Raw genomic sequence first — 26,547 nt, forward strand, 5'->3', positions numbered from 1 at the left:
AAAAAAACAAACAAACCAAAAACAACAAAAAACCCTCTACACCTAACACCTCAAAAGTCATTTATTCAAATAATAGTTCATACAATAAGACTGTATCTAAAACCTAAAGCCTTTCAAATTTTTTAGGCATTAATTCTAACCAATCTCTGTCCACAGATTTGAAAAGCATGCCTCTAAAATTGACTAATAACCAGTCCCTTGTATGAGGCAAGGCACTACGGCCCTCATACCATGTATTAATCAACATTCCTTGGAGAGTCACATAGCCAGCACCTCTAGTTTGCCCACTGGGTCTAGAAAGACTCTCAAAGACTGTGGCTATGATCGGAAGTGTCCAGAGGTTCCAGCCACCATGTCTGACAAGACAGTCATTGTCAGAACAGCCAAAGAACAGCCATCTTCCTCCAGTTTCCACAACACCTCGCAACACACTGTGCTTTCAGAATGCTAGTCAGAAATCCACCCAGAACATCAGGCAATGTTTCACTGCACAAGACAATGAAATAAAAAAACAAAACCTTCCTTATCTTAGAAAGGTCGTCCTACGTCCTACTTTAATTACAGTCCTGTCTCCTTTTTTGATTCTCATTCCTATCTTCAGTCCTAAAATCATGTATTTCCCAAATCTTTAGGAGAGGTGAACAATTCTGCTTTGGTGAGGCTTATGGCAATCAGAACTATCTACAAGCAGTGGGATCCATTTATTACGCTCGTTCCCTTAAGGTAATTATTAAAAGCCTATTATGTTATACTTAGCACATAGAAGAAGAAAAGTAAAAGCATTTGGACCGTAAGCTTTAGTCTCTGAGAACAATTTTTGATATTCCCTCTTACGCATCCTTGACTACTTATATTTTTTTTCAGCTTTATGTCTCTGTAAAAGTCAAGCTTGGCAGGAAGTCTGCAGTCAGTACATATAAATTGGTTTTCAGTTTAGTTTCTATTTTTTTTCTTCCTAGTGGCAAAGCCCTGGAAGCCAATGTAGTCTATTCAGAACATGATGGAATATTTGCATATAAAACAGCATGATTACATATATAAGAGCTAAATCAGATACTAAATGCTAGCAGATGTCAAAAGAAAATGTTTGAATGTAAAAGAAAATTTATTCCAATCTTAGTTTAAGCAGAGAAAATTCAAACTCTTTACAAAAAAAAATACAGCATTCTTAATACACTGTTTAAAGCAATTACCTGATACATTTTAACGGACATAAGACTTGTTCCTCAAGCCAATCACCCAAACAGTTTTGATTTTCTACAATAACCATTTTATATTCTCTTTTGAATAAAATCCTACTCCCAAAAGTTCATCTCAGTTGTTCTACAAAAGCCTTTTTTTTTTGCAATGAAATCACAATAAACCCTGACATGTCACCAACTAGTATTTAGGAAGTGTTCTGACATGAGGATCTTACTGAGAAAATTCTATTAGTAATTTAAATTCCCAGGAACCCTTGGAAAGGGTTGTGGTTTGTGGTGGCACAGGCGCAGGCTAGTTGTCTGGGTCATATACAGTGTGCTTTGTGAACTGCTGGCCTGCTTGCTTTCATAGCGAGGATCCAAATTCTCTTTCTAAAAACACCCCACCCACACATTAAAGAGGGCTGCTCACCAGCTTTCCCTCGTAGCAGTCTTCAAGATTTCTAAGTTTCTAAAGGGTTGCCGGGTTTCATATAGAAAGGATTCTCAAACTTATCTGATTGTGCCACTAAAGATAACAAATACTCTGCATATCACAACCCAGTGTCTAATCCATACATTCAAGCTAAGTAGTCATGAGATGATAATTGGCCTGCTGTGTAAGACACACATTTTCTATTATTTCAACTAAAATGTTTTTAGCTTTCACCAATGGACTGCAATCTACATTATGAAAAACATGGCTCATATAATATGGCCAAATAAGAACACTGATAAATTCACACACCCCTTCCTTCAGCTTGGGTGACTTTCTTAAGACCATGAAGAGAACATCTGTCCACCTGAAACCTGTACTTCTTGCCCCTCTCTATACTCTTCCTTTGCTTTTAACTCTCCATGTATAGTGTATCACTAATTCATGTACCATATGTAAATTCATGCATATTTATATGTAAGTTTTCCCCACTAAACAAACAAACAAACATCTAGATCAGTGGTTTTCAACCTTCCTAATGATGTATTCCTCATGTGACCCCCAACAACAAAATTATTTCATTGCTACTTCATAACTGTAATTTTCTATGCTATGAACCATAATGTAAATATATGATATGTGACACTAAAGGGGACATGACACATAGGTTGAGAATCACTGTTCTGGATGGAAGTTGCCTTTTGCTGTTCACTGATCTCATTCACAGCATACAGAATGGTGCCTTTGAGTCCTAGTGCTGAGCCACATGTCCTGATTGCATGAAAAAAGCACCCACTGTGTGCTTGTTAGGATAAAAGCTACAAAAATTTGTCCTAAAAATGACTGTGTCTGGGTGTTAGGGAGAGACACTGTCTTTAGGAAGGTTGAAGAAATGCTGGAGCTTTTGTTGCAGCAATACCTCAAGGCGAAGGGCATTCAATGCATACCATGCTAGAGGTCTTCATGTAGACACTATTTGGAGCTTCATCTATGTTCCCTGGACTATGGACACCCTTATAAACACGCTTTGGAGAAGCTGACCACTCCAAGAACAAAGGAAGAAAAATATGGCACGGAGGAAGAAAGAGAATTATTGCAAGCACAAGCTGCTGAGAAAGGAACTCAACAGAGAAGCAGAGCTGTGCTCAGATGTGGGCCCTCCTTTGAGAGGAGGCAAGAACGGTAAGATAAAATGGGCCTGAATGGAAAAGTACGCATGTTTGCTTTAAAGAAATTCTGTCTAAGGGTAATGAGATGCAAAACGATCCTCTAAAAGTGGTAGAAAGCCTGATCCATAAATGAGTCACAATTGGCCCTATGGAGAAGACATCACAGCTTCCAAGTGGGGGAATCAAACAAGCACAGAGAAAAATTCTTGAAAATATCTCGTGAAAGACTGGTGATTATGTTTGATCCACCCAGAGGGTCTGAGCTCCAGATTACCACCACCCCCACTTCCTAAACACATTTTTATTTTCCTATCACTATAACTCTGAGACCGTCGCTTAGAGGGATCAAGCTACTGAGACTGGGGGAAAAAAACACCCCCCAAAAAAAAGTGGTAAGGCCCACCATGACAACCTCCAGTCCCTACATTAGTGTTTTCTGGAGGGAAGCAGGCCTGTTACAGAACTAACTCATCAACCACAGAGCCCTGGTGACTGTGGTAGAGACACACTTCAGGTGCTGAAAAGGCGCAGTTCTAATGACTGAGAAAGACTAGAAAAGCTCTGATATTTGTCCAATATTCAGCTGGGGATTATTCTGAATGCATTCAAATAGGTTAAATAATGGGTTGGGATCTGAGGGAAAGGCTCCCTCCCCACTCCTATTGAGTCTAGCTGATTAAATTCAAATTCAGATGCAGAATTACCTCCAGCACAAACAAATATACAAATAAAACAGCTAAAGAAGTCTATTAGAATATGAATGCCAATCTCTGAGTAGTAGATTACAAAACAGTTTCACTTTACTTTGTATTTTCTGAGTTTAATAATAAAAACTTCTCTTTGAACATAATTATGAAAAAATTAAATTTCCAGGGAACAAAAGCTATGCCACGTACATATTTCCATAGGTAGTTATAAACTGAAGAAACAAGTAATTCTATAAAACGTAAACTAAGATGGGTAAAAGTGTTAATCCTCAAATTTTCTATGATCCGATTTGTTTCTTTGATGCCTAAAACTCAAAAAAATTAATCCCAAAGGAAGAAAATCACATGACTTTTCTTTATGAGCAATATGAAAGACTACCCACCTAAGCTAATTGTTACTGACAACTAAAAGTCATAAATAAAATACACTATCTATAAGACATCTATGTGTGGTGATTACTCTAACAAGGCTTGCCTGAAGATCAGAGGGTGAAGCAAGTATTAGTTAATCATAGAGGTCTGGAGGTCTATATAGTTAGGAGATAGGAAGTGATATGCCTGGGCAGAGAAAGGAATACAAGGCAGGAGGAGACAGGAGCTCGGCCCCTTTCAATTGGTGGAATTCATAGAGGCAGGAACTCTAGTGGCTGGCTATTCTGCTTCGTTGATCTTTCAGCTTTCACCCCCTAATATCTGACTCTAGGTTTTTATTAAGACTAACTAGGATCACATTTCCTCTATGAGTCTGCATGAAAGAAAGACTCAAAACTAAAGAGATGAAGTACATGCAGCAAGCTCCATTTCTGAACTTTGTGGCTGAGAGCAGGTGCCGAGCTGAGTGAATTTTTTGTTCTAGCTTCACTGCTTCACGGAGTTTCACAAACCCCCAGAAACAGCTACAAAATCTGGGTCTACCAAAGGTATTAACTAGAGATTTCACCCCCTAGAAAACTGAGACCCAAAAGGGTTAAGCCCTTGGTAAAATGTAAAATAGAAATTAATTCACTACATCTTGCACCCTGGAGACCACAATGAATGTCACAGATGTCACTGATGAGGATACAGAGCCCTAAATCAGTTCTCCAGTTTGCAGGTTAAATTCACACCATCTGGGTGGTCAGACAAACAGACAAACAAAACCCCTCAAGCTGCTCTCAACTAGTATTGTCTACAGAAGCAAATGCAAATCTTTGAAAACAGGCACAATCAATCCAGGCCTCTCGGTGGATTCCCATAGAAGAGACCACTAAAAACTGGAATTTGCATTAGAAACTTATCAGCAGAGGAAAGAAGACCGCCAAGAACCAGCAGTGAAGACAGATGGCAGAGACTGACTTATCCTCACACAGACAGGAAACACCACGGTTGCCACGACTAAGGAGACAAAGGCAAGTCTAGGAACATACATGTTCATGAAGAACTAAAACCTGTAAGCAACATCAAACAGGTGTGAGAAAAATAGACCATTAGAAATGAAACACAGAAATAAAATTAAAAATTAAGTATCAATTCTTTGAGCACTAAATGACAGATTAAATGAACATTATTAAAATTATAAAACTTCAGCCTAGGGGTGGTGGCTCACGCCTTTAATACCAACACTTGGGAGGCAGAGAAAAGTGGATCTCTGTGAGTTTGAGGCCAGACTGGTCTATAGAGTGAGTTCCAGGACAGCCAGGGCTACACAAAGATACTTTATCTTGAAAAACAAATTTTTAATAATTGATAGATTGAACTTCTGAAGTTCATCAAAATTAAACTGTTTTGCTATTTACAAAAGTCTATCAAAAAGAAAAAGAAAAGCCAAAATTAGCATTAATGTTATAAAACATACCTAATAATGAACTTAAACATAAAAATAAATTTTAATACTTTCATTAAGCAACAGAAAAGAAAAAAATTTCTAAAAATTTGTTCTTACATTAATTTGGGCAAGTGTGTTAAGTTGGGAGCATAGACCCCAGCCCCTCGCATCTATCCCAGGCCCCAGGCCTGAGAGTTGTATTGGTCTGGACTCCAAATATTCCCACAGAGTATTTAAGTGAACGCCCAAAAGAGGATCACGTGGTCCCTTTTCCTTCCTCCGGTTGGTCACATTTGTGGCCTTCTGGTTCCCCCTGGGGCCACCCGAGAGCGCAGGACTCCCATTAAACCTGGATATTTCTTAATTTGGATCGTTTTGATTTGGCTTGATTGGATTTTGTGTCGGCAGAGAGCTCGAGTTAGGAAAAATTCCTAACAATGTGTTATGTGTATGTGTATATATGTACATTTGTACTTCAATGCACACGTGGAAGTCAGAGGACAAACTGCAGGACTTGCATCTTTCTTTCTGCTCTGTGGGGCCTGAAGATCAAACTCATTGCCAGGGTGGGCAGCAAGTACCTTTACCCACCGAGCCATCTCACCACACCCAGCACCCACACCATGCTTCTCACAACTCCCCGTAACTACAACTCCGGAGGACCCCACGCCTTCCTCTGGCCTCTATGGGTTCCATCACACATATGACACATAACCACAGAGATACACGTAAATTAATGTTTTTAAAGAAAGTACATCTTTAAAACTTAAGTAAGATTTAATAATTCAAACAAAATTCAAAACACCAGTTGTTTGGTAGAGGGGCTTCACCTCAGCTCCTGTCATAAGCTCCCTCCCCTGGGAATTGCCTCAGTTCAAAGTCCACCTCTGAGAAAGTCCACCCAACGGTGACCCCTCCCCAGGGAAGGTCAAGACCACAGACTATTTAAACTGCCCCCTCAAAGAATGGACACGTGGTCTCTGGATTTCGCTTGGTCTCCCCTTCTCTTTCTCCCCTGTTTTCCTGGGGCCACCTAGGAATAAGGTCATCTGTTAAACATGGGTGTCATTTAATTCGGTCTGATTCGGTCTGATTGGGATTATTTGTGTCTGCAGAGAGGTTTGTCTTAAGAAAATACTTTAACTCCAGTTACATGGGCTAGATGGATAGGATAAGCAGAGGCAATAAAAAAAAGTGTGTGAAAAAGCCTCAAATCTGAGAGCAATGGCACAATGAGATAAATTTCATAATTAAAAAAAAAAAAGCTTTATTTTCTTCCAATTAGATCTAATACTTTCAGTGCCCTATGGTGTAATGTTTTTAAACAGCAGAGCCCTAAATGGCCAGCATTTTAGCAAGAGGGAGAATTGCTATACAGGGAAGACCTAGCACACTGGCTCTGCCATCCCAGCATTCCTCAGTCAGGAACAATGGTGAGGAGCTTCCTCAGAGCTTCGCTCCAGTGCTAGAATGTACTCAGTATAAACTGCAAATATATGAAAATATCTTAAAGATGAATTCATTTTAAAAATCTGTATTCCATTACTAGAATGTATTCCAAAGAAATAAAGGTAAGTGCAAAGACCAGAGCATAAAATACTTGATTTAGCTTCATTTAAAATTATTATAATTAGAAAAATCTCAGCTGTCAAGCAAGGAATGACTAAAACTGGGTATAGTCACACAAAAGTGCACCTATAGTGATGTTTAGCTGTTGTGGGGCACAGTGACTGGCATGGAAAGATGACAGCATACTAAGGAAAAGCACATGAAAACAAACAGTGGGGACTCCTTTTCACAACATATTATAAACCACAAAATATTAGAAATATAATCTAAGGCATAAATTTCATTTTAGGCAATGGATTGAAAATCTTACCACATAGCCACATTTTCTAGCTAGTCTGTAGTAACATGTATTTTTAATTTCTTTATTTTAAAAGGGTTGACTTTTTCATCTTCAAATCTTTTATTTACTCCCCAAGTGACTTAACCTTTTAAGGCTCATCCAATTCCCTATAAAGATTTCTGAGAGGAACATCAACTTACCTCAAGCAAAAAAATAATGATTCCTTAAATTACGCTTTTCTACTGCTAACAGTTTTAACCCACTGGGAGGAAAGGGGAGTGAGCTTCAGTGAGTGTTTCCCAGGTGTCCACCACCAAGGCTTCCTTCCTAGTAGGCTCTGGCCACTTCTGCCCCGCACTTGCCAACCACACTCCCAGACCTCAGCACAGCAACTCTCTCTTTGCAGCCATTCATCACAAATCATACTTTCTCAATCCATTCCAATTCCTGCTAATAAAAGTGTTCATTCGAAAGCAAAACTATTTCTTCTTTTTAAGATTTGCCTGCTAACATCCACGTGAAGAGTAAAGCTTTCAGTACAGAAACATAAACACCAAGTCAGATAACAGCATAAACTGTTCTGCATTTCTAGACACCAGGCTGGGAGTGACCTCATGTATCTATGATGCTCCAAAATATACACAATGCTGTGATTTAAAGCAATCTTTAGCCTAAAGCTTGCCAACTGGAGATTAAAATGCAAGACAGCAGATATTAAACATTTGTTCCAGTTATTTCATGATTCAATTATACAACTCTAACCATATCATAATTTTATTCCCTAAAACAATATCTATCTTTGAAAAATATTAAGGCTATAAAGCCCCAAATGCTCAAAAATCACTTACAGCTATTCCTGAGATATTTACATCAAATTAAGATGAACAGATGAGAATGAAATTGGCTGTAATAAACATCATCAGCTACATCCAGGGGTTCACTTAGCTTCTCAAAAGTCGTGGTCCCCTTTGCAGTTTTTAGAATAGGGAAGACAGACATGCAGGATGCCCAAGCTAACTTAACAGTGGCAAAGGGAGAAGAATCGAGGTGACTTTTCAATTTGCTTCTTTCCTGAACTACATCCCCATGGCACATGGGTTTTCCCTGACGGTCTTCCATCCCTGTTTGCTTACCCTGAGTTTACTTCCTGGCTTATTTTGACTGCACTCTCGACACACGAGTTACTAGCCCCTCCATTCAGCCTTTCTTAAGTGAATCCTAGAATTCTTTCTGTAGGAGGTTTGCTTTATTTGCTCTGCCGATCCTGCCTGTACCCTCCCTGTTCAACTGTTGTTCTATTGGGCTTCTCACTAAGCAGAATTAGATGCTCCCTAAAGCATGTCTACGTCAGTGCCCACCACTATACTTCTCTCTCCCTAACTGAACCCTTAGAACTTACTATCTACCGCAAGGGTAGACTTAGTTATGTGAAACCCAGAGAGAAAGAAGAAAAACATTGAAAAATGAAAATAGAATTACTCTGAAATGCTGGGTCAGGCCTAGGAAGCCGGAGCATAATTCACAGCAACTCCCCAGGCAACTGTCTGCCTATTGAGATGGGAACTCTTCAGGAAGAGAGAATGGAATGGCACATCAGAAACACTTGCAAGTTATCGTGGCTCTCAGTTCCAGGGGCCAGTGGTTCATAAGCTTGCTATTCTGGCAGAAAAAGGGTAAGCTATCCAGTCAGTGGTTGCTAATCTGGTGCTCCACCATACTTAGCTAACACTTAACTAGAGTCCTCAAATCAAGTAGAGTCTGGGACTCCATGGGGTAAACTGACCTCTGATAGGCTGCTGCTGTGAGAGCTCCCAGGGCCCTGCCCTGCTCCAGTAATTCCTGCAATATTCCTATTAACAGCAAGAGACAGTTGGGAGGCAACAAGACACATGTTTTCAAAAAGGGAAGAAAAGGCATCACAAAAGGCGCCTGAGAAGATCCTACACCCTCCAAGAAGGCGAGTCTCCCTTCTGTCCTCACCAGTAAACGACATCCAGCGGTGCAAAGAAATTTCTCGTTATCAGGTCGGCAAAGTACGCTTCGGTCTCCCGGCAGGCAGTTCCATTTCCAATCACCACTGTGCTGCAGCTTCAAGGAAGAAACAGAATGAGAACCAGAGTGAGGTCAGGCATACTCTGAAGTCAACCAGGGAAAGCACATGGAAAGCAGTGTTAGACACAACTCTAACTCTCAAACGACCATGAGATCTCTACACTGCTCTAGACTAACACATGCGTTTGGGAAGGGGAGGGGGCAAGAAGAAACAGTTTACTGTCATCTTAAGAAAAGACAGGTGTTTTTCTCGTATACATCAAGCCAAAATAAACATAAGTAAACTCATGCTCATTCCAAATCATAATAAAGACATACAACTAAATCATACAATGCTAATTTCTGAAGTTCCTAACTAATACAATATCCCTTCTTCAGGAGAGAAAGGGAGGGAAGAAGGTGTAGAAGGATTTCCCAGGTACCCACATCACCACCTCTACTTGAGAGAGGGCAGAGTAAAGAAAAGTAGTTCTCTATTGTCTCCATGTATGAGCTCTTGAACAATGGGCCCAGCATTGTGCACAAGGTTATTTCTTTCTCCCCAGTTATTTCCACACTCCAGATTAAGAGTTTCAAAGGTACCTAAGATGGTTGAGCTATTTTCTTACTTGAAGTCCAGCAAAAGCCTCTTGATCTTCTCTGCCTCTCGGAAGCCTTGTCCACAGTGCAAATAAACCACATCGGTATGAAGAATCTGACCTTAAAAGGAGGGTGGGAGGGTTGTAAAAAGACATCTGCAAACTCGAACTCACTACTGTTTCTATTAAGCAAGTCCCAGCTGAAAACCGAACTGGCCTATCTTTTAAAATGAGGGTCGGTGAGATGTCTCAGTATGCTTGCCACCAAGCCTGACACCCTCAGTTGGATCCTGGAATCCACACAGTGGAAGAAGAGAAATGATTACCTCAGGCTGACCTCTGACCTCCATGAACAAGTGTACATACACACACCTACACAAATTAAAACGTAAAAAAGATCACTACAATGCAGTCTGAATCTTTCATAGTCACTAGATCAGGCTCTCCTTACGGATTCAGAAAAAGCTGTTCCTTTCAAAGTAAAATAACTCCACTTTTCCACATAAAACCATTAGTAGTTGAATACTGTGTTAGGAAACGTAGAGGAGAGACGGTTTTCAGTAACACCCAACACGCCGCAGCTAAAGCCCACACTTGCTGGACAGCTGCTACAGATCAGCTCGGTCACACTGGTCTTCCTGCTCAGTTGTCAATATGTAAACCTATTTATTCGGGCTATTTCTTTGAGGCATATAGTTAAGAACTTTGGGATTTTTCTAGCTTGCATTATACACCAACTATTTTATTTTTAAATAAAATTTTTAGTTGAGATAAAGTTTCAGGGTGATCACTAACACCATGGGGGTAATAACACAGGATAATCCCCGAGAAAGTAGAGGGTAAGAAATGAGTGATACAGTATTTAAAAAGTGAGAGAGAAAAGATACAGATGTAAAAGGCACACAAAATAAATAATTAAAAAAAAAGATTTGATACAATCCAACACCAAGCAGGCTGAACTAGGGAGACTGCCTCAAGCTCCAAGCCAGCTACCCTCACCAAAAATAGTTAATGGGGAAAAAAATGGGGAAGAAGGAAGTATAACAGAAAAGATCAACGAAATTTAAAATAAAACATTTATAATAAAAAAATGCTTCCAACAGTATCAATAAGGAAAAGGAAGATACAAATATATTACAAATAAAGAAGCTACATAACCATGGCTGCAACAGTTTAAAAAGAAATACGACTCAGAGCAAGAACTTTATCAACACACACTGAGAAAACACTGGGTTTCAAATTCTAATTCTAAGAACAACTAACCACAATACTGAAAATTCATCTACCAATAGGTCCAGAAGAAGGTAGCATGGACAAGTTGAAGTTATCTTTTTAAAAAAAGTGTAATCTGACATTCTCAAAACAAAACAAAATACCTAGCTGGGCCCAGAATTCCAGTACTCGGAAAGTTAAAACAGGAAGAGTTCATCTGGGACTACGTAGTGAGTTTAAGGCTAGCCTGGGCTACAGAGTGAAGCCTTGTTCCAAAAATAAAGTAAGGAAAACATCTAAATACTATAATTTATCGCAGTGGTACACTACCAGACAAGCACCTCAGTGGGTACAGGAACAACACTGAGATTATCAACCTGTCCCATATGTGAGGAAAATTAATAGCATAAATGACAACTAGGAAAGCAAAAAGCAAAAGCCCATGGCTGTACTTTTAACAAAGGTAACAAACAATCCCCACAAAACCAAAAGAAGCAGGTCAGAATGACCAGCACAGCTAAAAGACCTCTACGAGAGGGATCTGAGGGAACGCAGAAGAGAGCAACAGAGAGTATAACGGCCCAAGGAGGCGATACCATCCTGGAGAGCACAAGAGTCAGAGAAGGAGCCCACACTGGTACAGACCCACTAACATCCTGATTCCAGAAGCTAAGAGAAGAGGAAGTACCAGAGTGGAAAAAGGAAACAAAACAAACAAACAGCTGGAACCTGATCTAAACCGAGTACATCAAACACAGAATGCAAAGGACGCCAGTTAAAGAGTAAGTAACCAAGAAACCTGTTCCAGAAACCATCAGGTCCAGTCTCCGCCCTGGGTGACAGCTGGCTTTTCTAAGGGACTTGGGCAAACAGAAAAGAAAGTTAGTTTGCTGTGATGGAGGACGGTCATCTGTCTATGTGTTACTCTCATTGGTTAATTAATAAAGAAAACTGCTTGGCCTGATAGGTCAGAACATAGGTAGGCAGAGTAGACGGAACATAATGCTGGGAGAAAGAAGCAGATTCAGGCAGACGCCATAGCTCTCCTCTCCAAGATGGATGCAGGCTAGAATCCTCCTGGTAAGCCACCAACCACCTCGTGGTACTACACACATTAATAGAAATGGGTTAATCAAGATGTAAGAGTTAGCCAGTAAGAGGCTAGAGCTAATGGGCCAAGCAGTGTTTAAAAGAATACAGTTTTCATGTAATTATTTCGGGTAAAGCTAGCCGTGAGCCGGGTGGCGGGAAGTGGCCCGCAGCTCCTTCTACAGAGTGTCACAATATGAAGATGTTCTCAAATGAGAACACAGAAATGCAGAAAGCAAAGTTACAGAAAGGGTAACTACATGGGACAGGAAAAGAATATTCACAGCTGCAAAATGTCTGATAATATATTTTTATGCACATACATATTTAGAATACATCATAAAGAATTAAAGTTGGTAACAGCTAAAACTGGGGTCATATATAACTCAGTTGGGAGAATGCTTGCCTAGCATGCCCTGGGTTTAAAGCCTAGTACCACATATGTAAGATATGATGGCACACGTGTCTGTGATACCACACTCAGGAAGTAGAGGCAGAAGAATCATGAGTTAGTATTCTCCTTAGCTACCTAGAGTTCAAGACTAGCCTGGGCTATATGAAACTGTGTCTAAAAGAAAAAGAAAGAGAAAGAAAAAAGAGAAGAAAAGAAAAGAGGAGTTCAAGTCTGACCCTAGTTAATGCTCAATCTATTTCTCTCCAATGACACACAGAGAAGAGGATAAATGCTGGTCTTTCTGTGTGAGAGTTCTGATCCAGAAATAAGGGAAATACTCCGACTAGCACAGCCCCAAGAGAAAACAATTTCTAAGCCTCAAAAAACAAACATTATGTCCAAATCTTCATGAAATCTATGAAGTGAAACTTAGGATCAACCAAGGAACTCTACTATTTAAAGCTGAAGAACTTACTAGTAGGAGAAATGATGGCTAGTTTGCATCCATGTTTGTACCCAGGATCTACTCCCATCAAGGTGCGGCCTGGAACAGGACTTGTTAAAAGGAGCTGGCGGAGGTTCTGTCCAAACAACATCACAGATTGCTTCTCTGCGTCTGATGTCAGTTTGGCTCTTAGAAATGCAGGGACCGGGGAGAGATGACAAAAAATTACTTAAGTTTATCATTCATCCAAGTTTTCTTTCCAGAAAAAGATCACAATTTGTTTTATGCAGTTAATCCTCAGGAGAACCATCCCATTCCTGAGTTACATTGAGTCTACTTTTGCTAACCAGAACAAAATGACACGATAAATAACTTTGAAGCAAACTGTCTGAATACCTCTCTTCTCTAGCTGCTGTTATATACAAGTCATAAGTTAAATATGTATACATGAGAAAGAGCCTGTAAAGATTTCAAATCAAATTAAAGCTCATCAGATGATTAAAAATACAAACACAAAACAGAATGGCAAGGCCACAGGTAGCCTCCACCAACACCATTTACTTCAATATTTTGACTTCAAGTCTCAAAGTCATTGTCATTGTCTATATTCCTTTCCACATCCACCCCCTTGTCGTTCAGACACATGACAATGCCACAGATCCTAACAGCTAGTGCAGAACCATGCCTCTTGTAACAATGCCTCTATTTTATCAACAAGCTTTGCTGAATGAAAAAAAAAAAAAAGCCTATGATGGGCTTAACGGCAGCTGAAAACCTGAAGCTCTCAATGCATCACCTCTTGAAATTCATAATTATCAAGTATTTCTTCTCTACTGGATCAAATAAGAAATAAATGCCAACGACATTTTCCAAGCATGGATTTTGCGTCTACGTGGGGAGGGATTAACTACACATGTAAAGATGCACACTGCAACTGTCTGTTTCTCTGGCTTAATTTTGTTTGTAAAGATTTTCTCTCATCTTCGCTAACATTTCACTGTAATTATTTTACTTCTACAAAAAGAGATTAGAAATATCATTACAAGTATTTCTAAGTTTTCATTTTGAACTTCATTTATTGTGAAATCACTGACTGGTAGACTTTGCAAGTAACCACGACTGGTTTAAGTGATATAAAACTGAAGGGCCACACGCCTGCCCTGAAGACCACTACATGATGGAAGAAGAAGAAGAATAAACAGAACAGACGAAAACAATGGGGATGCCAAGCTTAGTGGGAACCTATGCCAGGAGCAGCTCAGGAGAGCTACACACATAAAGGTGGGGATGTGGAGACACCACATACAAATAAAATGGCATAGAAGGTTCACAGTTCTTTGAAGAAAAATAAAGCGATTTCACATGCTAAGAGAAAAAGAAATAACAAAGACATAGTAACTGAAGAGACAAAATAAAATCCTTGGCAACAAGTCACTAGGCTCTTCTAAAGAGCCTCAAGTTTACCCTGGACACAGGTCTACAGGGCGGACTTTATGTAGACTACTGTGAGGTAACAAGATGGGATTCTTCAGTGACAATGTGCGACAGCGAGATGGCTTATTAGGCAAAGCAGCTGCCAAGCAGCCATGAGGGTCTGGGCTCAGGTCCTCGGCACCAACATAAAAGCCAGGCATGTTGGCTGAAGGTATGCACCTGCAACCATGGCCAAGAACAGAAATAGAACAGAAAAAAATATTAATAAGAAACAAAACAAAAAAACAAGAACCAGGACTGGAGATATGGCTCAGTGGTTAAGAGCACTGACTGCTCTTCCAGAGGACCCAGGTTCAATTCCCAGCACCCACATGGCAGCTCACAACTGTCTGAAGATCCAGTTACAGGGGATCTTACACCTTCACACCAATGCACATAAAATAAAGTTAAATAAAGCATAAAAATATAAAAAAAATAAGAACCAGAGGAATCAACTTTTCTTTTTTTTTTTTTTTTTTGTTTTGTTTTGTTTTTTTTTGTTTTTTCGGGACAGGGTTTCTCTGTGGTTTTGGAGCCTGTCCTGGAACTAGCTCTTGTAGACCAGGCTAGGAATCAACTTTTCTATCTTTAGGATAAATTCCTTCTGATCAAAGGAAACAAAATATTTTTCTTCAAAGCAACATAAAGCCATCTTTATGCTCCCTCCTCAGCTGCTGTTCAGGTATCTCTAAGGAGACCCATCTCTGGTCAACGTCTACACTCTAACTAGGAACTGAAAGAAACTATATTGCTCTACCACAGGCATATTAGAAGAGGAACATGCTCTTGCTTACCCACAGTGCAAATCAAAAAGAGCACTATGCCCTACAGAATCCCACACCACACTGCTTCAAATTATTCAAAGCAAAATGTCAAAATACCATCAGATGCTGAATGAAATATGAAAAATAAGAAAAGAAAAAGAAGTGCCACACTGAAATTTTACCTAAGATTATTTTTCCCTTCAAAACAGAATGAATGGTGTTCAATAGTTCAGAACACTTGCTACACAAGAGTTGGAATCCTAGCACCCACATAACAAGCCAAGTGTCTTACAATGCGAAATATATTGCTAAGGTTTGTTGACTTCCAACCCAGCTCATCCACAAGCCCCAGGTTCAGGTAAAGATCTCCACCTCAAAGGAGCATGTGTTGGTCATAGGACACCTACCACCTTCTTCCCACCTTCTTCCCACCTTCTTCCTGCCACTGCACACAAGCACCATCATGTGTACCATGTATATACAACTCACACACACAGACACACATACAAAAAATAAATAAATAACTGAATAAGTAAAAGAACAGACCCTTTAAAGTGTATGCCATAGCACGGAAAGGAAGAGACATTACATCACACAGATGATGCAGAGTTCCAAACAGAACAGTATCTTTAGGGGCCACCTAGGATAAAGGATAAAGCAAACTGAACAGTGGAGCCCTCATCTTTATAATGTTCATTCCCTACTCTGGATAATCTGAACTCAAAGACCAAACGTACCAAGGGGGAAACAGAAATCTATCAGTAGGCTAGAAATCCCAGTGAGCTGACCAGACAACTGCAATACCACCATTCCCAAGGAGCTTGGCTGAAGCTTCAAGGAAAGTAAAGATGCTGGATTACCTTGCCGAGCCCTGATGCAAAGGGAGGAGCTTGATCCTGCATCAACCTGATGTGCCATGCTTTGTTCAAACCCATGGGAGGCTTGCCCCTTCCTGAATGCAGAGGGAGGAGGAATAAAAGGGGAGGGGCAGGTGGAGGGGGAGAGACTGGGGACAGATAGGACACTACATGGGGATGAGGGGAGGAGAGGGGGTAGTGATCGGTATGTAAAATAAATGGAAAAAAAAGTGCTACTTAAATTATTTTTTTTAAAAAGTGAGGATGAGGATGCACTGATCTACAGTTCACATGAAGACTGCATGAAACCACGCAGTCTGGACTTAACTACCAAGACAACAGCTAGAAAAAAATCAAGAGAGAAAGTGAGACTCTTCCATCTTCTCAGCTAACAGCAATTCTGCACCTCACAGGACTCCCATGAGCCCCCTGGGTTTCCTTCAATCACCTTCTCAGTGCTTGTCATTGCTCACCCAGACAATTCCCACTGGGAGATGAACACACATAATTGCTTTCACTCCTCACAGCAGTAAGATCATCTCGCCTTTCACAAGTTCCTTATGCGTTCTTTGGCTCTATGACCGTCAGAAAAATGATTCCAAGTAACCTCTCCATTAACTTCTCAGTTTGTTTTTCCCAAGCCAGATCTCTAATCAATAAAATCATGTTTGGTTTGGTTGCTAAACTGCAACATTGGCAAAGCAGAATTGGAGGGGTGGACTTGGTGTTCCTAACTAAAAAAGAGTCTCACGATGAAGAAGGCTGTGAGATCTATGCATAAGAAGGAATCTAGAGATTAGAACCAAGGCTCACAGCGAAGACCTCGTTTGACTAAGTTCTTTGGCTTAGTTCATACTCAACCAACATTTACTCCACACTCTATGAAGACCCACCCCTAATGGTAAACAGTACACAAAATTAAACAGGATACATACCTGAACTCTCTACAGAGGAGAGGAACAATAAGGCGTTTAAAGGAGTCATCCAGGGAATTACGTAAGATCTGCATTAACTCTGGCCGTGCAAAGCCACGTGGCCTCCATCTACAAGAAGGAAAAGCTCATGATAAAACTGAAGTGACAACAAGACCATGAAATGGCACCTGGAAGAGGGGAGCTGGGGAACAGGAAGCCACAGAGGATAATCTGGGAGAGGCTGTCCTAAGGCTGTCGTGTCTGAAAGGTATCATGTGACATGCTGAGGGGAGTGTTTCTTGAGGGGGAGATTGTTGTTTTGTTTGAAGGGGTTTCGCTTTGATTTGTTCAGACAGGATCCTCTGTGTTGATGTGGGATTCCCATCTGTATGCTGTGAATATTGGTTGATAAAGAAGCTACTTTGGGCCTATGGCAGGGCAGGATAGAGCCAGGTAAGAAACCCAAACAGAGATATAGAAAGAGAGTAGTCAGAGTCAGCAAGATGCCATGTAGCTGCAGAAGGAGAAAGATGCCAGCTACAGAACCTTCCCAGTAGGCCACAGTCTCATGATTCACAGATTAATAAAAGTGGGTTAATTTAAGATGTAAGAGTTATCTAGAAATATGCATGAGCTATTGACAAAAGTGTTGAAATCAATATAGTTTCTGTGTGATTATTCAGGTCTGAGAGGCTAGGAAATGAACAAGCAGTCTCTGTCTATACTGTATAACATTACAGGACCTAGAATTCACTATACAAACAATACTGCCTTCAAGTTTGCTGTGACTGTCCTCTCCAGATATTACCAGTGAAGGCTAACCTCCTGAGACATCTGACAGCCACTAAAACATCCTGATGGTACTAGAAACTGAGTTTCACCCTCCCCTAATCCGCATGCGGAAGCCCCAGCCCCTGGTGTGAGGCATCTATGGAGGGGCTACAGAAAACATCAGGATTAAATAAAGATGGACGGGGCTACAGAAAGCATCAGCATCAGATGGTCGGTCGTATGGTAGAGCCTGCGTTGCTGCCCTAGTCACTGTGACATGAGAAAGTTGCAGAAGACAGCCCCACACAGGCCTGAACTGTTGGCTCATTGATTTTCTACTCTCTGCCTCTAGGACTCTAAAGAAAGTAACTTTTGTTGCTGATGTCACCAAGTCTCTAGTGTTTGGTTGCAGCAGCTTTGCCCACAGCCTTATCTTTTCTGTGAGAATGAAAGGCGGCTGTAGAGAGAACCTGGATGAATCTTATTTCTTGGCACTCTCATTTTCTTGGTAGCAAACTTTGACTTAAAACCCTACATGTCTCAAACTTAACAAAAAGTCAATGCAACTCAAAGTTAGGTTCTTCCTCTAAAACCCAAGTGTCTATCCTAAGTGACCCCTGCTCTCTCCCACTGCTGAGCTCTTACCCTCACCTCTTAAACACTCTCCTCTTACATTTCTTATACAATACACTGGTAAAGATGTTTGTGTCACTGACAGTAGGGTTCTCACCCTCTTCTTCTTCCCCCTACAACTGTCAGATGAGAGGGATAGTGGGGAGTACTGTCCAAAAGCCCAACACAACTTAAAACAAGCACACATGATAAAAAGGAAAAAAAACCTGCAATGAATCCTGCTGAAATATATTCAAAAATATGGGCTGGAGAGATGGCTCAGCAGTTAAGAGCATTGCCAGAGTTCAATTCCCAGCAAACACATGGTAGCCCACAACCATCTATAATGAAGTCTGGTACCCTCTTCTGACTAAGTGTATACATAATAAATAAATATTTATAAAAACTATTCAAAAATAAATAAAAATCTTCATTATTTTAGTTCAAAATCCCTAAAATCAAAGTTAGTTCAATTCTACAAAGAAGGAAGAGCATCTCCAACTTTATGGCACCATTTTGGAACCTCATCTGGGTATTGTTGACAACCTGACCCCCTGCCCAGGCCCCACTATCTGACCAGCAGCATGGATGGACACTGGTGACCTCCTGCCCAGCAGCATGGATACACACTGGTGACCTCCTGCCCAGAAGCATGGATGCACACTGGCTGACCTCCTGCCCAGGCCCCACTGACTGCCCAGCATGTATGCACAGTGAATAAAGCCAACTTGACAAGGGGGAAAGAGCAGAATGGCAAAGAGGATCTATCAGACACAAACCCAGCCCCACAGGCTCCATGTTTTCATTCACATCCAGTATTTCTGCATTTGCCCTTCAACGCCTTCTTCTGCAGAAGCCATTAGCAAAAGTATGAACAGTTTTTAAGAAAGCTAATGCAGCCGGGTGGTGGTGGTGCACACCTTTAATCCCAGCACTTGGGAGGCAGAGGCAGGCGGATCTCTGTGAGTTTGAGGCCAGCCTGGTCTACAACAGCTAGTTCCAGGACAGAAAAAGAAAGCTAATGCACCTTAAGGTAATCTCTCCATAAGTTAGGAGGAAATGAAACTTCAGCGAGCACACTTTAAAGATCACACAACAGTAAATAACTGAATCCCTTCCAAAGGATGTTAGATCAGCAACATGTAGTTTTGTCTTTCAATTTAAACAAATGTGATTTTAGGCAAGACATATGATACATTCTTCTCACCCAAATCTCTGTTACTTCCCCACAGTTTCCCCTACACGAGAGGTGATAAGGAAGGGATAAGAATTAGACATACAAGCCCCATGTTATTTAAAATGTCCCTAATAGACTCCTGTTTCGAGCACTTTTGCTTCCCAGGTTTGGGCACTCCTTTGCAGGCTGTGTCACTTGGTAGACTTTAAATCATTGCACTTTACCTGCTCCTGCTTACTTCCTATTTCCTCATCTGAGGCCATGAGACTCTCCTGCTCCCTGCCATTATATGCAGTATTTCTGCCCTGCTGAACCTACAGTCCCTTATGCCTGGCCCCAAATAAACTGTTCTCAGCAACTGTTCCTGCCGAGTGTTTTGGTCACACTGATACAAAGAGCAGCACACTGCTTTCATGAGAAGACAAGTGTTCTACCCAGGCGTGGTAGATCACACTTGCTATTCCAGGAAGACTAGGGGTTCGAGGACAGCCTCAGCTATACAGTGAGCCCACCTGAACTACATGGGGTCCTGTCTCAAGACAAAATAAATAAACATATATACATTGTATACCATAAAACATAAAGAAATGCAAAAATAGAAACATATAGAACACCAAAAAGTATGGATGAGGGAATTACACTGTATTAGCTAAAAGCGAAATGTGAGATAAGTGGCCTTAACTTCATATAAACAATTTCATAATGCTAGGGTGCCCAAGTGACAGCATCAAACTGGGAAGGTGAGGCTAAATGTGGCCGCAGTTAGCTCATGAAGGGTCTCATACATCATGTAATGGAGGTTGGCTTGTTAGGGGAACATAGTTCTGGGTCGGGAGACACCAGTGCTAGGGAAACAGTGCTTAAGCTAGCAGACTAATGGAGTGACTTGTTTGTTTACTGCATGCATCCATTGTCTAATGTCTACAAGAGTGGTTCTCTGTATGCTCCAAAGTTTTACCATTATTTTCCAAAAAAGCTAGAAATAATTATTACCTATCGTCTTAAAGCCACATTACCTTTCCAGCTTTCAAGCCACAAGATTCAACCACAACTTAGAGCACTCTACTCTTCTCACTGTGAACAGGCCGTGGGAATGTTGACATTGTATACACATCGCATTGCTGACACCTGCTCAGCTCACCTGCAAACCCCGAGGCCCAGTCCTAAAGAGAACAGCTACGTGTACTCCATGCACTGCACAAACACCTTTTTATTCCTTCCACAATTCTACCCTTGACTGTCTTCCTGGGATCCAGTTCCAGCGCTGAGAAAACTAAGGTCCTGAAAGAGTATGCTCAACTCACAGCCTTATTTCTCATGACATCCTTACGTAATAAAATGTTTGGCTATGTGATGCCATTTCAGAACCTAAGGGTTGTTCTTATAACTCAACAGGCACATACCTCTGAAAAATCTTTGCAAGACTTCACTAACCCCAAATTCCACATTCAATATAGTCCAGAATGACAACAAGAATCTCAAACCTTCAAAGTCTACCAAGTTCAGAAAGGAGACCAACAGTAACTGAAAAGGTCCATACCCTGAACTGCATGTCTGACAAGGAAATTCTTTGTTCAGCCACTAGACAAATATGTTTTCCTCCCTTCACCTAGGGAAGACAATGATGGGCTCTCTCCAGCCAGCCTTCATGGCTCTCTCTACATTACACAACTAGCTACAGGGAATAGTGTCCCTTAAACCTGTTTCTACAGGAAAAGCAGCAGCACGGGTCAGACACTAGACACCTACTCGACAAGTCAGACACACAACTGTGCGAGCTCAAGAAGAAGCTGCTACTGTACAATCCAGGTGGTGAGCAGGGACCTTCTGAGACCATTTCCTCATACACGCTTTTGTTTAAAGAGCAAGCATAGAAACTCTCGCATCATCTGACAAGTTCAGAGTCCTCTTCACATTTATGCTCTTACAAGCAACACATCCAAATGAGAAACTCTTCTGCTTTGGGGACCAGACCTACACATCAGTCTTAGGATGCATTCAACCCTTGCTATTGTAATTAACTTAGCCACAAAAGTTCAGTTAGCCCACTCTTCCCATAACTATACAACACTGAATGTATTTATTATTGTATAATGGTGAAGAGTGCCATCATCAGCTTGTTCAAGGCATAAAAAAGGCATCAATTCTGCCCAGCCAATCCATCAATCATTTAATTAGATACCTTATAAATTCTGCCTCCTGCAGATTGCTCAAATCCATTTACAGTTTCCCACTACAAGCACCCGAGTCTAGCTGTCATCATCTCCTGCCTCTGCTCCTGGTTCTCCTTAAGAAATTCTCCACTGTGATGGAGGAAGGTCACTGGTTAATTAATAAAGAAACTGCTTGGCCCTGATAGGTTAGAACATAGGTGGGTGGAATAAACAGAACAGAATGCTGGGAGGAAAAGGAAGTGAGGTAAGATGCCTCAGACAGACGCCATACATTAATTTTATTAGACACACACAGAGGACAACTTGTGGAAGTTGGTAATCTCCTACTAGGGCCCAAACTCAGACAGCAAGCACCATTACCCATTGAGCAATTTCTCTATCCCATATTAATTTTTTAATGCAAAATGCTGTCACTTGCTTTTTTAATAATATACATCTTTTCATATCAATATACAATACTATCAGAACGGTATTTTTTAGAAAGCAAATTTTTGGGTAGCCACAAACATACCTGTTTTGGAGGCACCACCTACAGAACTCGTTTTTCACTCCATCAGAAATGTTGACCTTCACTGTCAGTATCTTCAAATTCTCTCCACGGTTAATGGCCAGAATCTGACACAAACATATGGCAAAGACTGATGATCAATAAAACAAGATAAACTTAACCAGTCTTTATTTATAAAAAAAATAATTAAGCATCTATCTAGACAAGAACATATCATTTTTATTTACAAAGGAATGTATTAAAAACAGTTTATACATTCTTAAACTAAAACATCTCTCTTATAAAGAAAATCATAATGAGAGCTGGGAAATGGGTCAGTGTGTGCTAGACAAGCATGAGAACCTAAGATCCCCCCAAACCCACATAAAGGAATGCACATGGGCACATGAACAAACACATGCAGACATACTACCTTTTTAGTTATTTTTATAACTGATGTTCCGAATTATGCCAATTGATTAAAAAGAGCTCATGATCATCTTAATAGACTCAGAAACATCTGATAAAATCTAGCAGCAGCCCTCTCTGATGGAAGCACTCAATAAACTGAGAGCTGAATGCATCTTCTTAAACATAGAAATCAGAGATAGGGGAAGAAACTGAAGCTACAGCTATGTACCAATATAAGGCAGAATTACAGCAAAGGAGGTAGGTCAAGAGTGAGAGAAGCAGCAGAAAAGAATAAGAATGCAAAGAAAGAGGGGTAAAGCCATGAGCTAAGGGTGAATTCGCAGAGGAAGGAGGGAAGATGCAGATGGCATGATGAACAGACAACAGCTACGGCAGTGCTGCTTTCCCATGGCCTGTCAGCATGCCGTCCACCTGTCTTCTGGGGGAAGATGATAAAAAGTAGGGTTCACTACCTCAGATACTAGAAACTAGCTATGACCCAGCAGCAACCCTCGGGCACACAAGAACCTGAAAAGCCCTTAAAACACAGAGTGTTTTTCAAACTAGCATTCTAAAAGGACTCTGCTTTCTCAGGCTTGAGTACTATCATCTCCAGAAGACTGTATCAATCATAAATAAATACCAGATATGACATGTATAAAACAAAATATTGTTTAAATACATACACACAGACAAAATATGATACCAAAATCATTCTTGCAAAATGAATTTTAGTAAATTCATATGATCAGTGATACATTTTTAGATATATTATATAGTGTGTGTGTGTAATATGGAATGGAAGAAGACAGGGCCTCCCACACTCTAGGCAACCACTTTACCAGAACTATGCTCTCAGCCCTCACTGTGGGTAATATTGCAAGTCACTCTTTTATTATCCTATATTTGTAATCTAAAACTAAGTAAATCCATCTCCATTACACCTAAACTTTATAAATTATGTGTTTCATCACCTATAACAAATCCAGGGCACAAAAAAGTAAAATAAGCAACTTTAGACAAAAAGTAATGGGGCTGGAGAGATGGCTCAGTGGTTAAAAGCACTTGCAGCTCTTACAGGGGACCAGAGTTTGGTTCCGAGCACCCACATAGAGGTTTACAACCATCTGTAAACTCCTGTTCCGGGGAATCCAGTATCAGTGTCCTTTTCTGGTCTCTGTGGGCAAACAGGCATGCCATGTGGTGCATATACATATATACAAGCAAAAAAATTTATACACATAAAAGTTAAAAAGTAATTATAAAGTAATGAACTATTTCAACTTTTCAAGGACAGTGGCCATGTCATCACCATGCTTCAAAATCCACCACAATATGAATATTCAAGAAATATTTGTGGGATGAATGAATCATGTTACAATGAGAAAAAAGGTGAGTTTCATGTTTGCATAACCATATATTTAAAATTACATTGTAATAATCAAATAATTATCACACAAAAGATAAAGAATTCTAACATGTTTTATTAGTTTCTCTACACAGGCTGTAGACAGGGAGAAAATCATTTTAAAATGTTTCATGAGGACCTTCACCTTGGGAGAATACTGGTAGTCTCTCAATTCAAAGCACCCCTTGCCTCTCAAAAGAACCATAAAACCAACAAAAATAATAAATGAAATAACACAAGACATGTTTGCATCCATAGAACACAGAGAATTAGACTAACATCAGATTTCTCACATATAAAACAGCATTCAAATTTTGGGATGGCCAGTTCACAACACTATGAGTCACTAAATGGTATACACATGGTAAAGAGTGTACATTTTATACTGTGGACATTTTACAACAGTTACAGTTAAAAAGAAAAATGAATTATAACTCCCAAGCAAAATAAAATCTATGGCAGTCTAACTTTATTAGACCTGCTCCACATGAAATATTAGTGTTGCTAAGGCTGGAATGAAAAACGCTAACCCACAGCTCAAAGCCATAAAAAGAAATATAGAACACTGGTTATAGTAACTATATATGTAAACAGAAAAACCAGTACATTGTCATTTTCTCTTGAAACACCTCTCCTGCCACTGTGCTATTTAAATTACATTCTGCACAGTACACTGCCTATGACCACATTTAGTAAAATAAATAAATAGATATTTAGGGAGATACAAGCTAAAAAACGAAATCAGAAGGCTGAGGTATAATGACTATGTATGATTCATGAAACCAAATGAGACCATATATACTGTATTCTAAATCAGGCATTGGACTGTAATTGTCTTGGGAATGATCTGTGCTCATACTAAGCACACTGAAAGCAGAATCTAACGGACCTCTATAGTGAAACTTCATTTGTATTTTAATAAATAAAATTTTCCTGAAGTTCAGAGAGTAAAACAGCCGCACTGATCAGCCTTATGGACCAGGCAGGGATGACACACACCCTTAATCCCAGTAGCCACACTAATTAGAAACCAGGCAGTTGTAGTGCACGCCTTTAATCCCAGCACTAGAGGGGAATATAAAACTGGAGGAGACAACGCTCACCACGCAGTCTCCTTCTGAGATTCCTGGAAGCAGGATCGTCATTTCAGACTGAGGTAGGGGTAAGAGCCAGTGACTGGCTTTTTGCTTTTCTGACCTTCAGGTTGAACCCTAATTTCTGTCTCTGGGTTTTTATTAATCGTGCTTCAGACCTCACAGACAGATGCAAGTGATGTGGGTTGTAACACTGTCAGCTCTAATAAGAATTTCCAGTGTAGGCCGGGCGGTGGTGGCGCACGCCTTTAATCCCAGCACTCGGGAGACAGAGGCAGGCGGATCTCTGTGAGTTCGAGACCAGCCTGGTCTACAGAGCTAGTTCCAGGACAGGCTCCAAAGCCACAGAGAAACCCTGTCTCGAAAAACCAAAAAAAAAAGAATTTCCAGTGTCACTGACTTTTCAGGGTCTTCAGTTCTCCTTTTTTGAAGTCAGAAAATATAATATTTTTACAAGTTTTATATAAACTAATAAAATAGTTGGCATAAAACTTCTAAATTTTTAATAAAAGTATTATCATTATTACTACTATCGGAGGCAGTGTTCTTATTTACCTGGTGATGATGGATGTTCCTTATGTTGCAGGAAAAGTTCTGGTAAAGTTGAAACTTACCAACATCTTTTTCATTTACATTTTTTGAGGATACTTTTGCAAGAGATGACTGGATACAAATGTATCTATGTTGGCACCTGATCAGATATACAAATATTAAAAATCAAACATTTATGTGTGCTTTACATTTTATAAGTTTATATGAAATGAAGGAAAGAAAAATGTTAAGCCATTACCAAATGAAATTTGGCTAATGATGCCCAAGTAAGAAACTGACATTACTATCCCATCAAAAGGACTCTGCCAGCTTGCACCTTTAATCTCAACACAGAAGAACTCTGAGTTAGAGGCCAGACTGGTCTACATAGCAAGTTCCAGGGCAGTTAGGGCTATACAGGGAAATCCTGTCTCAAAACAAATAAACAATCATACCAGCATATACCCTGCAGATCAATCTATGCATCAAAACAAACCATAGAAAATGCCTGAGTTCAGATAGTATCTCTGAACACAAAATGCTAAAATGACTGCTAGGAACCAAACCAATCATCTCGTCACACTTCTCTAGTCAGTTAGGGAGTCACTGTCAACCTAAAAATAACAAGGGGCAAAAGGAGTACCAGAACCATATGGAAAACTGGGACACTGGGTTAAGCAGTGGTTCTCAACTCTTTTGGAGCTGCATATTAGATATTTATATTACAACTCACAGCGGTAGCAAGACTACAGGTATGAAGTAGCAATAAAATTTTATGTTGGGGTCATCACAACATGAGGAACTGCATTAAAGGGTTGCAGAATTAGGAAGGTTGAGAACCACTGGGCCAAAGAGATGGCTCCGCTGTTAAAGGGTAGGCTCACAACCAAAACTATAAAACTGGTACATAAAGAGAGAGGAAGAAAGAGGGAGGGAGGGAGGGAGGGAGGGAGGGAGG

At 40.3% G+C, this 26,547-nt stretch overlaps 1 protein-coding gene across 1 annotated transcript in view; it reads right to left on the reverse strand.

The window, feature by feature from the left end:
• The window catches only part of Srbd1 (S1 RNA binding domain 1), a 184,343-nt gene that overhangs the window by 123,419 nt on the left and 34,377 nt on the right, over positions 1–26,547 (reverse strand). Inside the window, exons 9-14 of the mRNA XM_013348969.1 lie at positions 25,614–25,749; positions 22,170–22,273; positions 16,946–17,053; positions 12,947–13,104; positions 9,807–9,897; positions 9,127–9,234 (exon numbers count right to left, since the gene is read on the reverse strand). Coding sequence (XP_013204423.1) covers positions 9,127–9,234; positions 9,807–9,897; positions 12,947–13,104; positions 16,946–17,053; positions 22,170–22,273; positions 25,614–25,749 — 705 coding nt within the window. The remainder of the gene's footprint in view (positions 1–9,126; positions 9,235–9,806; positions 9,898–12,946; positions 13,105–16,945; positions 17,054–22,169; positions 22,274–25,613; positions 25,750–26,547) is intronic.

The sequence above is a fragment of the Microtus ochrogaster genome, chromosome 16, assembly GCF_000317375.1.
Source record: "Microtus ochrogaster isolate Prairie Vole_2 chromosome 16, MicOch1.0, whole genome shotgun sequence".
NCBI classification, from domain to species: Eukaryota; Metazoa; Chordata; class Mammalia; order Rodentia; family Cricetidae; genus Microtus; species Microtus ochrogaster.